Here is an 18,024-nt window from a genome sequence, read left to right as displayed (position 1 = left end):
ACCTAAACGCGCGTGTCAACTGAACGGTCCAATAACGATCAACAGTATTTAATTTCGCGAAGCCACGCGCGTAGACGCGCGGAAATAAAATCTTGCGTCGTTGTCGTGATCGACGCGCGTGTACGCGCGTCTTCGCGCGTCCATGTGAATGATGTATAAGAAACTCGCATATCTAAATACGCGCGATTAATCGACGCGCGTGTACGCGCGTCCATGTGAACCTAGCCTTAATGGCTGCCAGCCGTCCGAACTATGATTACCGGGAATACCTTAAGTTTCACAGAACGTTTTATAAAAACATTATATAATTATCGTATTGCTCGTACCGTAACATATTATTAATAATTATAAAGAGTTGCGAGTTGTACAGGTATAGTAAAATAGGTTCAAAAGGTTGCATTACTATTTTCTTTTTTAGATTGGTTGAAATTTTGGATAATTTTCCAAAATATGCAAAATAAGCACAATAACGTAAAAATAAGCACTTTCCGGCAATACGTATGAAATATGCAAAAATATGCACATTCAAATTTTAGATCTGGTATCACTGCATTGAGAAATGAATTTATTTCGCACTCTGCTACATTTTACAATAAATAAAAAAAGTATGCAAATGCTATAAGTCCCGAACCCTGGTTATGAGGCACAAATTTATCCTAATAAAGTTGTGGAATTAATCGTTCAAAGAACACGGTAGCCGAATAATTAATTTTAACCGTTCGGCACATATTATGAAACTGTTAAAAACAATATTCGGTCGATGATGAAGTAAAGCCTACGCGGTGGGCATAATATTGTTATATTTATAATAATATACGCTGTGGGCCGACGCGAGTCGCACGCCACCAAGTTCCTCGTCGGGGAGGTCCGCGCTCGGCAAGAACGCTGCTACGCATCGACATCAATTGTCATGAACTTACAAAAGTAAGTAAAACACTCATTTTACCCGAAATACATAGGTAGCAACGGTATGTAATTAGTGATTATTGGAGCATTGAAAACTCACCTAATATGCGCTAAAAAATCTTAAATATGCATACACTTTTGCACTAAGATGTTAAAATATTGCAAAATAAAAAATATGCATAAAAATACAAAAAAAAAATTTTTTTAAACAATGTATTTAAAATTATTGTACCCTACTAAGTACTATGAATAGTGAATAAATAAATAAATAGTGCTTTTAATAAATTGTACTATAAATACTTTTATTCATTTTTTTCTTCACTTTCATCATTTTGTAAGTAGTTTTAATCTATAAATAACATAAATAATATCATAAATGTAACCTAAAATAAATTTGCTTACCTAAATATGAATTACATTGTAGGACATTCATTTTAGCTATATTTTCAAAAACCATTGATTTAACGCCACTGCAATAATGTCAATGGTAGTAATCGATATTTTATTATCTCGATTCTCGGTACAGTGAAAACTGTCTAAAGCGGAATCGCATGGGACCAACAAAAAATTCCGCTTTAAGCAGTTTTCCGCATTATTCAATAAAACGGAAAAATTCCGGATTATTCAATTCAAATAAATACCAAAGAATATTTGTCAAATTATTGTTTTAAATAATGTAATTCATTAATTTTAAACTAAGATAACCTTTTAACCATTCTTCTTTAATTCTATTTTGATTTTTAAGAGTATCGTAAACCTGAGTTTTTCCACAATTAAATTTATTTTGTAATTGTTTTACTGAATGACCTTTTGTACATCGATCAGTTGATATTTTTCATTTAATGAAAGACACTTATATTTTGGCATTTTAATATTTAATGCGATGAACGGGAGATGAAATAAAACTAAAAGTGTACGCACAACTGATTCACAGTTACAAAGAAAAAATTTCGTATCGTTTAAGATGCGATAATACATTATAATAATGCGATAATGCGTTGTATGTACAATGCAATAATATATTGTACGAATATGTACCTATATGTACCTATAGAACAATTTTATCTTCTTTGTCTATCACTATTTAACGATGTACATTGTACATACGCATATCGGCATATCTATATTTCATACCTTATTTTTGGTTTAGATTTGACAAGCAAGTGTCATTTTTCCGGTTAATGCAAGGCTTTTACTTGCATGGGACTTATGAAATCGTTCCGTTTCCGCGTTATGGAGGTTCCGTTTTATTGAGGTCGAGCGTCTATATAAAACTACATGAACGTGCCGGGACCATAGGAAAATTCCGTATTTGATAGTTTTCCGTATTATTCAGGGTCCGCTTTAGACAGTTTTCACTGTATATGTATTTTATTTCACCGATTATTGATCTAAGGTCATAATTGAGAAGACCATTAATACCTCCAAGTATACCGTTTAGTTTATTTTGATTTTAATAGAAACTATAAATATATATAAATATGTATATATATATTTTCTTATATTACAATAGAATATATTTCAAGAATGTCTAAAATAAAAAAATCTAAATATGGCACTAAAATATGAAATACGCAATTAAAATTGTAAAAAAGTTCTAAATAGAAAAATAGGGTAAATGTCTAAATATGCAAATTGCAAGGATATGCACAAAACAAATTTTGCCCTCACTTAACATAATATTATCATACGATCAACCAGAATAAATATTATGCAAATGCATACAAATCCACGGTCTAGTGATCTTTAAATATTTAAATGTATAATTCTGAACTTTGGTATGATATTAATGGTAGGTAGACAACGATCGAGGATCGAAGACGAGTTGTCACTAAACACCGAGTCGTGTGGAGTGGAATATGTATATTATATTCAACTTGTAGGTAACATACTACCATTATTTGATTTACCTATGAATTAAGACCACAGAACACGGCGTGATGTAACACTGTGAAGTAGGTATTAGAATATACGGTTTTAAATAAATAAATAAGGCCAATAAATAATAATAGTAAAAAATTTATAACCTTAATAGGCTAATAATAGTTTCTGAGATACACTGTAACAGTGTAACTGTATTCCGTGTAGACTGTGTGGTTTACACATTACCATAATAATATAATATGCCAAATAGTTAAAAAAAATTATGCGACTGAGTACTTCTCAATGTGGTTAGGTATTTGGGTAGTTATTAATGACTAGGTAAATTGTTTTGTTTAATTTGGTGAATAGCCGAATAGGTTATGGGTAACAAGAAAATTCTGAACACTGACCAGTGACTACACGAAATACTGTGACGGTCTATAATAATAGTCGTACAACTGCGGCGCGCCTGTATAATAATTAACCCAGCAACAACGAGTCCTCGCTAATTTCTCGAGACTCCGCGGATAGTAATCGATAATTAATTACGTCTAGCCGCCTATAGGCTATTATAGCCTATGTTGGCTATCATGAGAAAATAATATTTTTAAAATACAATATGTTGTCATGGGGGCTACGGCGGCCTATAGGCGCTGCGCCGCAACTAACGAAATACCGAGGCACAACCACCATGGCGTAACGATGATAAGACGACAGTGGTGGAGGCGGCGGCGGCGGCGTGACGTCAGGACGACGTTCCAAACAACAACACCCACCTCACCGCCAATGCAGCTGCTACTCACCGTGCTCGCGAGTCGCAGAACCCAACGCTCGCGCGCACGCACACGCACGATCACTGGATTTTATACGGCAGCAGCAGCAGCAGCAGCAGCAGCAGCAGTGGCGGCGGATATCACACGTTTGAAATTTTTTCCTTACCGTCCTCACTACCGACGCCCCCACCGACGACGACGACCCACCGCTCGGCCGATTACTGTGACCACGGCCGCCGCCGCCGATAGAAACCACCGTAGTGCGCGTTCGGTCACACACACAGCGCAGCACACACACACATACAGTACACCGACATCGCTCGGACGGTGCGGGGAAGGAGGCGGTGATATTAGCCATCGAGTTTTAATTTTGGTTTTTTTGTTTTTTTTTCTCCCCGTTCCGTTTTGTTTTTGTTTACTCGGCCGGCGACGACTGAAATCAAACCGCGTCTGAACGATAACGTCGCGCGTGTAGTTTGTCGATTTTGTTCTGGCACTGTCCGAAGCGAGTCGTCCATCCGCCGGGTTTTCCCGTTTCGCCGAGAGACAACGTCCGTCAGGTTGCCGGCCAGTCAGCCAGCCCGTGTTTCGTTCTCATCGATCGTCATGCTACATTCTTTGACGTGCCTGTCTGGTAATCTGTTGTCTCCGTCGACCGTCATCTGCGAGGTAAGCTCAGCACGCTGCTGTTGGTCGAATGTCAACATTCTAGCTGTTGGACGGGTAGGTTGTACCGTTTAAGTTCAGAAGCGCCATGCTCAGTTAAGTTAAAAAAAGAAAGGTTAGGTTCAATAACAACAACCAACACTTATCTTTCGAGACCCGCAAGATACACCCACGTTTAATACGATTAATTCAATATTTAATTTGTCTCAATAATATCAAACTCATATAAACTGGTATCTATATTAAATCCATATAATTGTTGGTATTATAAAGTATATCTTTCACTTTTGCAGAGTAGGTGTTTTGTTTACTCAATAATTTTGTAGGGTTCAAATGTGCTATGGGCTCTGATAATCTATACATTATGAGTAATGTCTTGACAGGAAGGAATGTACAACCTTAATAGAAACATGAGTCATAAGTTTTGATTCATTATGAATATGATCTAGTACTATTTTAATTATTACACAATATTATATTATAATATGTTAACATAATGAGAAAATAATAACTGTGGTTTGAGTTAACTTATGTGTTGGAAAGTACAGAACAACCATAGTGAGACACAAATTCTCAGATTTAGTACCTCGCCTTCACGCCCAACCGTAAAATGTATATAAATGCACATAGAAATATTTTGAGCATTTCAATAAATAGTTATCAATAGGGCATGGATTTCAATGCAAAGTATTTTTTTAGTTGATCTCAAACAATGCTCTGCAAGTACATAACATGTTTTATGTGCTAAAAATTTTCCTTAGCATTTTCATCATTATTGAGTCGTTTTATTGGTTTTAATGCATATTTGTTCAATATACTACACAAATTTAGCCTATTGAAAATAATATCTAAAGATTAATTGTTTTTCAATTTTAGGTTTATCGGGTTTTTCTCTACACATTATCAATCTTTATTTTTCGATTCAATTTTTATCTTGTTTTGCAATGCAGTGTTCAAAATTTAGTAAGCAAAATAAACTTACTTAGAATTTTAATTTTGCATACATTTTAATGTATATTTTGGTATATTTAGAATGAATAATATTGCCTCAAAAGTCCAAAAGATATGCGTGTCAATATCATCGCAGTATCAAGTCAATTTTTCAAATTTCAGCTTTTCTTAGTAAAATAATAATTATATCTTATTCATAAATTCCAAATTAAAATACCAAATTGTATAAAATAAATACATGGCATTTTTATACTTTTTTTTTTATTAATGCATTTTTTAGGGTATTTGAATCTTGGCCTTTGTTTAAAGGTTTCAAATTATTTCTGAGTTTAATTTATTTCAACTATAAGCAACTCCTTTACCATTGATTTCTTGTAGAACTTGAACGAATGTACCACCCAAAAGATACATGTTAAGGTCTGTCATTAGGATGCACTTATCTATGTAGTCACAAGTCGAGTAGTCTGTTCTGTTTATTTTTTGGGCAAATTTAACAATTGGTTATGTTTTGGTCGTGCACCGGTGCACCCTGTATTGAAAATGCACTAAATCAATCTATTGGTTGGTTAAAAACTATATTGCCTCATTATTTATATGTGATGTAGAACAACTCTAATAAATTGTATATTAGTATACTTGCATTACTAATTTTAATTATTTACTAGAAAATAGGCTGTTATATTATTCCATGTGAGCTGTGGAATAAAACAAATTCCTGGTAAAAAAATGTTTGTATCGCTGTAGAATCACATTATCATTATGGTTACATTTATAATATAATTCTATATAGTTATAACTATATAAGAGATATAAATATTAAATGAATAAAAAAAATTGTAAATTGTAATGATAAATAGAATTAGTTTGTTTTCAATCAAATATAGATAGGAAATTATAAGGTATCTTCAATAACTATTACTTTTTGTCTAAAAAAAAAGAAATTATAGTAATTGGTAAATATCTAGTTTAAAATGGTGAATGAAAAAAAAGTTCTTATTAATAAAATTGTATAAAAACATTATTGTAGATTTACGTTTGGATTATATTTCTACATATTACATTTTTTATCCAGAACTAAGTTAGGTTACATTTGTATAAATATATACATATATATGTATGGTTATGGTGCTTTAAATTTTGTCCTGCAGTATAGAATGTGTATTAATGTACTTTACTGGGTAGTAATATTCATCATACATCTATGAAAACAATTTATCAGTAAAGAATTGTCTATAAAAAATGTGTTTTTGACTAATACATGGCTAAAATCTGATTAAATTTGTATGTGTAATATTTTAATTTTTTTTTAAATATTATGTGTAAAATGTAACTATATACCCGTAACATAAATAAAAAATAATAATTAACAAAATAATGTACAATTAGGTTTTCGTATATGATTTTATTTACGGGACTTTTTTTCTGGCACTTTTTCAAATAAGTAAAGAAAACAGGGCACCTGCATTTGTTGTCTTTGTCTTACGTTAGGGCATAACATACCAAATTGTTCGCTTAGTAGATCACGTTTAACTCCGTTAGTTAAAAATCATAATGAATTGACCTTTCATAAAATTTAAAGGTAAATTATTATTATATAATAATAATTATCTTAAGTACAATCCCCTCTTGTATTTTGACATTATTTTTATATAAATAATATTTTAATAAAAATGATATTAGTCTTTGTTTAAATTGATTTACTGACTATGAATTAGTTTTAAATATAACATCAAACATATCTACTTTTAAATATGTTGTACATTACGTATTATTAACATCCTATTAATACATTTTAATAATTTTTATTAAGTAGGTATTAAGTTCAAGGATCCACTAAGGTCTACTAACGATAACCTCTGGTATGTTATGAAAACAATTTTATAACTGTTTATAATGTATATTAAACTTTTAAAATACAAAACTATTCTAAACAAAGACTTTTGTTCTATGTATATTTCTTACATTTGATTGATAAGTCAGGTTAAATTTTATCGCTTTACTTACTATATAATTATAATAATATAATGCTAGGTACACTGTTTTATAGTGTTGAAATATAACTTAAAGCCTCAGTAATTAGTTTCTGTTTAAATTTACTCATTGTTTTTTTTTTACCAGGTTTATGTTATTCTAAAAATCTAAACCTTATAAATGTTTTTTTTTTATAACTTAAATATATTTATGCATAAATATACTCAATGGTAGTAGGTACTTATGATTAAAATTGAATTACATTGTTTATGTTTCAGATAACCTATGTTTTATAACATATAAATACAAGTTAAATTGGCCTATGATATCAACAATTAAGAATTATTTAACTAATATGAAAACAAACAGAACAAAATGACTTCAAGTGATTTGGCTCAAAAACCATTTTATTGCCGGGAATGGGTGTTCCAAAAATTATTACATTGCTTTGATCAGAGAAGCAATTGGAAAACATGTGGAGCACTTCTAGTTGGAGGTGCTGGATGTGGAAAGACTTCACTATGCTGCGAAATTGTTCATCCGACCGGCAGACAACAACGTGCATTAAACAGAAGACTATTAGCTTATCATTTTTGTCAAGCTCAAAATATAAACACATTATCAGTTACACATTTTATTCAAAGTTTGGTTTCACAGTTATCTGATTCATTGCCCAAATCATACAAAGAAAGACTAAAATCTGATCCAGCAATACAAGAATCTTTATCTCCAATCAATCTAGTGAAAGATGCTGATGATGCATTTAAAAAAGCTGTTATTTTTCCACTAGTTGATCTTGAACTACCAAAACATACAATGTTTCTTTTAGTTGATTCAGTTGATGAAGGATTATGTACAAACGATAGATCTGATCCAAAGTTTAAGAATAATTTAAGTAAAAACATTACAGAGCTATTAGCTTCTCATCATCATTTATTTCCCCAATGGTTGATGCTTATCTGTACAACACGTAGACAAAATAAAAATGTTGCTCGTATGTTCTCTGGTTTTCGTAAAATTTGCATAGACGATCTCCGTAAATCACAAGTATGTATGACTATTTTTTATTATTTATAAGACTTGCATATTTATTTTTTACCATAACCTTTGTCATACACTACTTTTAATATTAATATTATTTAATATTTATTCATAGGTCGTTAGAGATATACAACAGTACATATTGAGCCGTTTGGAATCAGAAGAATCTTTACGCCAACACATGAGTAGAGATACAGCTGAAATGTTAAATCAATTACACATAAAAAGTAATGGTTGTTTTCTTTATTTGGAAAGGGTATTAGATGGCATATCTGACGGATGTGTAGTTTTGAGGGAAATAAAAGATATTCCTGGAACTCTTAATGGACTTTATTTATGGTTTTGTCAGAGGCTTTTGAATTCAAAACATTTTTCAAAAGTAAGTACTTTAAAAAATACACAAATTAAATCCTTATAATTAATTTAACTCTACAATTGTCTTTCAGGTACGGCCCTTGTTAAATGTAATCTTAGCATCTCCAGAACCTTTATCAGAAGAACAATTAAGTAGTATTATACATTCTGTATATCAGTACATGTCTGTGGACGAATTCCACAAACGATTTAGCTTATTAAGAAGAATATTTTCATTGCCAAGAGATTCAAAAACTATACAATTTCATCATAGTTTTGGAGAATGGTTCCTAGATGTCAAACATTGTACTAGAAGGTTTTTGTGCTCTGCAAATGAAGGACATGCTATGATTGCTTTTCATTATACACTTAGGTATTTATTTCTATATAAAAATGATTTAAACTGAAAATAAATATATTTTACACTTTTTATATTATGTTTAATTTTCTTATATTTATTTAGATGTTCGAGACCTCCTGCATATGATGAAGTTCATAAATTAGCATATCATTTATCGAGAGTCAACCCATTACCGGTCTGGACAAACTTTTCTGACACAAATTTATTGCCATTACTATGGTTGATTGATAGTGGAGCACAAATTTCTGAAAGTATGACAATTCCTTGTTATGATAGAAAAACTGTTAATTTTTTGGAAGGAGCTTGTAATTGTTTTAAATCAGATGTTGATCTAAAATCTAATAAGGTGAAAAATAACTTATGATATTGAAATGTAATCAATTTTTTTAATCTTGCTTACATAATTTATTTTTTTTAGTTTGAAACTAATTTTGGATTAGTATCATCGCCAAAATATGAAAAAAATTCAGTACTTTATTCAAATACCTTATTACCTTCAAATTTATATGAAGTAGATATCAATGGCAGGAATACTTTACATTTGCTTGCAATGGATGGAAATTTAAGTGTTCTTCAGGATTTATTGAAAACTCATTCAGATGTAAATTTAGAAGTAACTGACAATAATGGACAAACACCACTTAATATAGCTGCACGTCACGGTTACCTTGAAGTTGTAGAGGTTGTTAAATAATACATAGTTTTGAATATTCAATTTTCTAAAATTCTAGCGTACATAAAAGCATACAATTTTTAGTTATATCATTAATTTAATTTAAATTTACAATTAACCAACATAATGATAAAAAAATGATATTTGTTTATTTCCATTGCAATACGTTTTTCTTTCTTGTCAATAAATATTTATAATTGTATGTTAACGTTATTGATATTTGCCTGGAAATGTTAATAATAGTTGTTACACTTAATTTTTTGTTTCAGCTTCTATTAAAATATAACTGTAAAATAGATCATGCAGATGTTGAAGGATGGACTGCTTTAAGAGCTGCTGCATGGGGTGGCCACTCACAAGTAATAACATACATTTTGATTCACTAAAATTATAAATTGTATATTATACATTATAATATTAGGTGGTGGAGTTACTGCTTAAGCATGGAGCCGATGTTGAATGCTCTGATTGTGAAGGACGTGGAGCATTACGTGCTGCGGCTTGGGGAGGTCACAATGATGTTGTGATAAAATTACTAGAAGCTGGCGCAAACCCTAATACTACTGATGGTGATGGTAGAACTCCATTAATTGCTGCAGCATATATGGGCCATGCACATATTGTAGGAAGATTGCTGGATAATGGAGCGAATATTAACCATCAAGATAGTGATGGACGTACTGCTTTGAGTGTTGCTGCTTTATGTGCACCTACTAATGGAGGATATGCCAAGGTTGTCACTTTATTGTTAGAATCTGGAGCTTTTGTTGATCATGAGGATAAAGATGGAATGACACCTCTACTTGTTGCCGCATTCGAAGGCCATAGGTATTATTCTAAAAGTTAATTAACAACATTATTGATCATTTTTATTTTATTCATAATTGTTTTTTTCAGAGATGTTTGCGAAATTTTATTAGAAGCAGAGGCTGATGTAGACCATTGTGATAAGTTAGGTAGAACACCTTTATGGGCTGCTGCATCAATGGGACATCCTGCTTGTGTTTCACTTTTACTATTTTGGGGTTGTTATGTAGACAGCATAGACAATTAAGGTCGTACTGTGCTCAGTGTGTCTGCTGCTCAAGGGAATAATGTTGTAGTGTCTCAACTACTAGATAGAGGTATGTATTTTTGATTTAAAGGCTTGACAAATATGTTAAATGACATCGTCGAAAAAGCTCTATAAATGATATTTGTTTTAAACATGATTTCCATAGTATTAACTGTTTTTAAATATTGTTCTTGGGTAACTTAAATCTTAGAATTTTTTCAACTAATCGGTGTAAAAATTTGAAATTTCCTTCGAAAATAGATTTTACGTACAGTCAGTATCATCTATAATGACAGCCATGGAACCGTAAAAAATACTTCATTATGACCGGTTTTATTGTAGAAAGTATCGTCCGTATTTTGGTAATATGTGTCTTACCGTTAAACTTATCAACCATTTAGATAATCCAACTTCATTAACTTTTTTGTTATGTACCATATCTAACAAAGATACAATTAGTATTTCACATAGCTTTATAAATTGAAATTTTCAATATTATTAGACATTCTTATTTTAATTTGACTATTTAATTAGTTTTATCTGTTAAATTGTTGTGGTTATAAACATCTATTTATATTATAGGTCTTGATGAACAACATAGAGATAATTCTGGTTGGACACCATTGCATTATGCTGCATTTGAAGGGCATCAGGTTGTTTGCAGAACATTGTTAGAGAGTGGAGCAAAAATTGATCAAACTGATAATGATGGTAAACCACCATTAATGTTAGCAGCTGAAGAAGGACACTCGGATTTAGTAAGTGAATTTTTAAAAAACTATGGAGCCCCTCCAGATCAGAAAGCTCATGATGGAAGAACTGCTTTAAGGTATTATAATTATTTAAATAATAAAAAACTGTACACTGTTCTTAATATGTCATGTATACTTATAGATTAGCCGCATTAGAAGGTCATATTGAAGTAGTTAGAAGTCTTGTAGAATATGGAGTTGACGTCAACAAAAAAGATGCTGATGGTCGAAGTACTCTTTATGTCCTTGCTCTTGAAAATCATTTAGCAATGGCTAAATTTTTTATTGATCCAGGCGGAGCAGATGTCGAAAGCACAGATTCAGAAGTCAGTATCATTAATTTTTAGTTAAAATTTTTTTTTCTTTTGAACATAAATTGAATAATACTGAATTGTTTTTTTTAACTATTTAAGTTAGTAAAATCTGCAAATTGTTCAATATAATTATTTTATTAATTCAAATTACCTTAAGTTAATATTATGACAAAAATGTATCGCATAAATGACCAAATAATTACAATAAACATAATTTACAGTTTTTCTTTTAATAACTAATTATTTCTTATAGTTATTTATAAATAGAAAATGTTTTTACTGATTATAGTTTATTAATATATGGAATTATAATGCCATTTTTTACGAATAAATGTCCAAACAATTTTAATAAACTCAATCTTTGTATAATAATAAATTAATTAAGGTACTAAAAAATTTAAAAACAAGGATCTTCAAGTATAAATAAAATGTTTTTTTAAAGCACTATAATTATTTTTTATATCAATTCATGATTATTGTAAACCGATTGGTTTACAATAATCATGAATAAAAAAAAAAAAAAAAAATATTTGTATACAGTGAATATCAACTAAATAAGTATTATTGATGCTGTAAATATCATAATAATTAATATTTTAAAAATGTTAAATTGTTATTCATAATGAATTATTTTTTTGAAATTTTAGAAAAATTCACTTAAAATCTTATGTTTTTACATTTTAGGGTCGGACTGCTTTACATGTTAGTTGTTGGCAAGGTCACTGTGAAATGGTATCCTTATTGTTAAAACTTGGAAAAGCTAATTTAAATGCAACTGATAATGAAAATAGAACACCTCTTCACTTGGCTGCATGGCAAGGACATTCTGTCATCGTCCGATTATTAATTGAACATGGTGCTAGTGTTAATCATGCGTGCAATCAAGGAGCAACTGCATTGGGTAAATTATTATTATACTTATAACTAAAAGTATTAATACCTTGTTTTTAGTTATTTTTTATTACTACTTATTATTCTTAGTATTTTCTAAATATTTTCTACAAAAGAAGTATTCTGTAAAAATATAATAACTTAAACATAAATTTATTTATGAATCCATTTAATATAGTGTGTTTATTCTTGAACTTTTGACTTCAGCCATTTATAATAGTACCATTATGTATTTTACGTATTATATTTTAAATTAACTTCTAATTAACTACTATATATATAAAATCCAAATACCACTTCTTAGTCACTGATCGCTGTAACTCTAAATCTACGCAACGTACAAACTTGAAATTTGGAATAGAAATTCTTCTCATATTTTCACGGTGCAAAAAGAAAGGATTTTCAAAAATGTTGTGTATTAGTGGAGTATTTAACAATTAGGATTATTCACCACTTAATATGTATTGTGTGGCACAGCGACCCATGGCTCTCTAGCTACCTGCAACTTATCCTTTTTATCTGTTGTGTAGATAAGAATTGTTCCGAGAAGTTATACAATTTTTGTAAAGATTTCTTAAAACATCATAGTATAACATAATATTTTTTTATAGAATAATATTATTAAATGTCATTACTTTAACATTTATTTACTTAATATTAAGACAATTGTGTTTTAAGTATTATTTTAGTTTTAAACAATTTATTGTTAATTTAATTATTTTGTTTTTAAATTGTACAGGTATTGCTTCTCAAGAAGGTAATGAGACTTGTGTTCGATTATTGTTGATGCAAGGTGCAAATCCATTAGTATCCGACCATTGTGGACGAAATGCTATAAAAATTGCTGCAAAAAGTGGTCATGACAATATTGTTAAGCTGCTTGAACAATTTTGTCCTATAAAAAACGAAAGTAATATTAAACATAAATTATATTTAACATTTATATCAAACAAACTATATTTTCAGGTAATGGATTTAATACAGCTAATACTTCTTGTGGTTCTGGTTCAACAACTGAAACTAAACCATCCTCTGCTGTATTAGTAAATCCATTATTATCTTGCGCAAATCATGCTCAGATTCATGATTCATCACCCATTGAATCACCAGATTCAACAGCTAAACGAACATCGTTTGTTTCAAACTATAGCAAATCCAGTTCTAATTTAACTGATAGTACTAAAAGTTCTCACCAAGATTTACCAACCCAAGTAAATACATTTTGGCAACAAATATGCTGATAATATATATTTATATATATATTTTAATGGATGATAATATCATTATTTTTTGCAGTTGACACCATTGACATTTACACAAAAATTACAACAATGTAGTCGACGTATCAAATCTAGACCCACTTCTAAAGTTCTAAGTCCTTTGCAGAGTCCTATATATGCAACTCCGCCTCACAGCCCCAATTCAGAAGAACCATCAGCTCCAAGTATTCAAGGTAATATAATTAATACATTTTTGAAGTATTCAAATTACAGTTTTTCAATATTTTTGTGTAAACTGAAAAATAAATTTTAAATTTTAAACAATTTGTATTAGCTATAGATTGACAAAAATGTTTTAATTTCTTTGAAGTTACCAAATTTACAATGTTATGTTTTTAAATTTACGCTCAGCAGATCACGTTTAGCTTTGTTAGTTTAAAAATTAGAGTGAATCGACTTATTATGAAACTTAATGGTTGGAACATTATCTATGTATGTAATGTGGGTTTTTTACGATATCTCAATTTTTCAGCAATTTTTATGTATATAATATAGCTTAAATTAAAAATACTCACTTAAAAACTAAATTATCGTAAAAATCCCACATACAAACACTTAATGTTCTACCATCAAGTTTGATAGAGGTCTATTCACTCTTAATTTTTAAGCCAATGAAGCTACATGTGATCTATTAAGCTTAAATTTGCCATGTTACTCACTTGTATGATAGAAACAACAAATGCTAGTGTTACTTTCTCTCAGCAATTAAACTAGTTATTAAACTGTATTTATAATTGTCTTCCTGATTCAAAAATACTCACTTTTAGATACTATTTTTAACATTTTGCGCCCTAAAGTAGTTTATTTTAAAGGAAATTTCCTTTCTGTTTCTCCGCTATTATTTTTTTTGTTATTATCAATTAAAAAAACATAGTTTAAATTTATTTAATTTAATACCATATTAGATAAAAAGTTTACTATATTAATTTAAAATCTGAATTTAATTAAAATTAATATATCTAACATTATCTTATATTTATTGAATGTATGTACTTGCCACATTATTTTCATATTCTAAACATTTTAAAAGCTTATATTAGATGGAATATTTCATTGTATTTAATTGTTTTAAATATATCCAGACATTACTTATGACTTGTATTTTATAGTGGTATGCACTTACATTTTAGTATTATTTCAGTATTAACAGATGATCATTTTTCGCGTGACACTCATATGCGAATTATTCTTGGTAACAAGGCTGTGTTAAAAAAATCAACTTCTGATTCAAAGTATTATATTATTGTGATTTTATTAAATGTATACTATGTTAATGTTTATAATATCTTGTTTTACAGTTACAACAAGAATTTGGCCAACGTTAAGCAAAAACGTAATGGTATTGTTACAAATCCAGCTTTAAGAATAATGCCAGCTATTCGTAATGGTTTAGAAATGGCTGCTGGACGTAAAAATAAAACACCTCATTTGCCCACTGATAGTTTTAAATGGCGAAAAGAAACGCCATTGTAAATATATATTTTATAATCCCAAGTGAGTTATTATTAAAGAGTATTTATTTTTTTTTTTTTTTTTAAAAAATGTTGATTACAAAGGTTGCCATTTTATTTTAACTTCTATGGAAGGTTTGAAGACTAACCCAGTTATAAAGTTAGAAATTACCAATCATCCTCTAGGCCTTAATGAATGAAATAAATGTACTAAGTAATAATTTATACTTTAGATTTATAGAAATTATGTACATTTTATATCAAGTTGATCTAATTTTGATGAAATATATTTTTTATATCTTTCCTTCATGCTCTTAAGTATTTGTGGCCAATAAAATATTATTATCTTTTAATATATGTTACAAGAACTAAGTATTTATCAAATTCATCCATTTGGAAGACAATTATTGTTTTGGTTGTACAGAGTAATATTTTGTAACTTGACATTAAAAGGAAAAACAGATTGATTTGTGTATACTTAGTTGTAAGTATGGTTTAAGAATATTTTAATTTATAGTGCAATCTAATTTTAGTATTAGATAATGTTTCTCAGTGTTAAAAACTGAAATAAGCTTAAACATGGCTAATCTTCCTATATACTTAAGCAATTATTTTTAGCGGTTTTTGTACCGTTTACTTATAGTTAAAAAACTATAGTGATTGTGATAGAACTGTAGAAGTGAGCATTTAAAAATTACTGATGTATTAATTTAAAACCATATATTTTAAGTCCAATTGATTCAAACACTTGTAATTACTTAAAATCCGTTCTAAAATCTGCATTTAAAATAAACCAATTCTGTATGTACATTGTGATGTACAGCAATCACGAACAATATTTTCATCAAGTAAATAACTATTCAATTTATTATAAGGATGTCAGCCCACCATTTGTTTTCTATCTCTAACCCACGCTCAACCTAGCAAATTTAGCAGAACCCATTCTGTGTTGTTACTTTTAATATTAAGAGTGAATTCACTTTGAAACTTTTCCGTCAGTAAATGTAAATATAACAGAGGAAGAATGTTACCAGATGAATTGGTTTTAAGTGGTATTTGTTGGGAAACCATAGAGACTTTTCTAGTTCCTGTTCCCGACAGATAAGCACATACATTGTTGCCAATTATTATTGAACATGTTGCTGCAGGCACAACAATAATTACTGAAGAGTGGCGCTCCTTCCAAAGGCTACTTTGGCACACACTAATACTGTTGAGAGTTCTTGGGGCAAAATAAAATCATAAGATCTTTTACTTTTTGTCAAACTATATGTTAAGAACATTGCCTGTGTCTTTTGGTTGTCTTTTTTTCAATATATTAATTTTTATGCAATTATAAGCATTTGTAAATTGTAATATTTTACATTCTGACAACTTCCATAAAAATTAAAATGTCATAAACATAACGACAGATTTGTTCTTAACAAAAAGTTGCAACGTAGGCTTGGTTCTGTTTAACATAAATTTTATATGTTATGTGTGAGTTAGAAAGAGAAACTAAATATTATGCTGACATCCTCTCAAGACAAGGTTTTTTAATTTATTAAATAAATATTTGTCAAAACTAAATAATATAAAAAATTACTTACAATAACTTTAACATAAGTATCACTTATTGTATGATGTAGTTGTTATTGATTTATAATCCATGTATTGATAATAGTTCATTATTTTAGAATTAACCAAACTATAATTTAAATTTCTTTTCATACTTAAATTTTTCACTATAATTTATTTCTGATGAGAGGCTTCAATTAAAGGTTTGTCCATCACTAATACACATGGTTAGTAATAGCAAATATATAACTTTGCATCTTCTCTTTCTCATTATATTCACATAATATCCATCACAACATTCGTATTTAACGCCGGTAAACAAAACTACCTCAAAAATGTTCATGACAATAGTTTAAAATGCATACAATTTGCTGCATAACATGCCCTACAAATGTCTATGTCACATTTCAGCATGTTTGTGATAAATAAAATAATATAAATTGTATTTATGATTAAAAAATCTCTGGACTTTTAAGAAATTCCTATTTTTATACAACCTTAATCTTAGAAAGATTTATTATATACCACCATTACCATACCACTGTGTTCGGCGTTGTGTGTGTGTTCCTTACTACTTTTGGATTGTACAATGAACAAATTTTCCTTTTTCTTTGTTGTCAACAGTTTTTTCATGTAGAAGTATTGTTTGTATTACTTCAGTACAAGTTTTGAGGGCATATTGAATGCCTGAACTTTTATTATTTGTTATGTTGAAAAATTTGTTTTTCTATCAATTTCAACAGCCCGTTTTTTTTTATTATTAGTATTCCAATTGCAATAATATTGTTGGGGCTCTGGTAATTATCATTGTTTACCATATTGATATAATTATATTCAAAGCCCCATTATATAAACTAGTATGTAGAATTAATGAGTAGGTATTATATTTATTTTATTACTACTTATAAGTTTTATTTTACATTTTAAAGTTAAATGTCTACTACTGTTTGTATACGATAATAATAAATTTGCACTTGTGTACTAACAAATTACTTGTCTGTATCAAATTTTTTTTACTGTATAACTAAAGCTTATTACAAAATATAATACTTATGCCTGATTGCACAAACAATCACTAAACATTTAAAGAATCAATAGTGAGCTAAAGGTCCCTTAAACATGATTTAGTGGTCCATTAAATTTTATTGACCCATTAAATGAATACA

General features: G+C 29.4%; 1 protein-coding gene across 1 annotated transcript; it reads left to right on the top strand.

The window, feature by feature from the left end:
• The first annotated feature begins 3,624 nt into the window (after positions 1–3,624).
• On the top strand, positions 3,625–16,838 carry LOC111036947 (ankyrin repeat domain-containing protein 50). Its single transcript, XM_022319269.1, is given in 18 exon segments — positions 3,625–4,211; positions 6,973–7,018; positions 7,409–8,177; positions 8,287–8,550; positions 8,618–8,898; positions 8,989–9,232; positions 9,305–9,568; positions 9,829–9,918; positions 9,981–10,387; positions 10,457–10,683; positions 11,196–11,442; positions 11,508–11,691; positions 12,364–12,580; positions 13,310–13,480; positions 13,537–13,781; positions 13,867–14,023; positions 14,992–15,082; positions 15,149–16,838. Coding segments are annotated over 16 exon segments (3,936 nt in total). The 5' UTR covers positions 3,625–4,211; positions 6,973–7,018; positions 7,409–7,505; the 3' UTR covers positions 15,324–16,838.
• The last annotated feature ends 1,186 nt before the right edge of the window (positions 16,839–18,024 follow it).

Source organism: Myzus persicae, unplaced genomic scaffold, assembly GCF_001856785.1.
Source record: "Myzus persicae strain clone G006 unplaced genomic scaffold, MPER_G0061.0, whole genome shotgun sequence".
In the NCBI taxonomy this organism is placed as follows: Eukaryota; Metazoa; Arthropoda; class Insecta; order Hemiptera; family Aphididae; genus Myzus; species Myzus persicae.
This window is presented reverse-complemented; position numbering and strand designations above follow the sequence as displayed.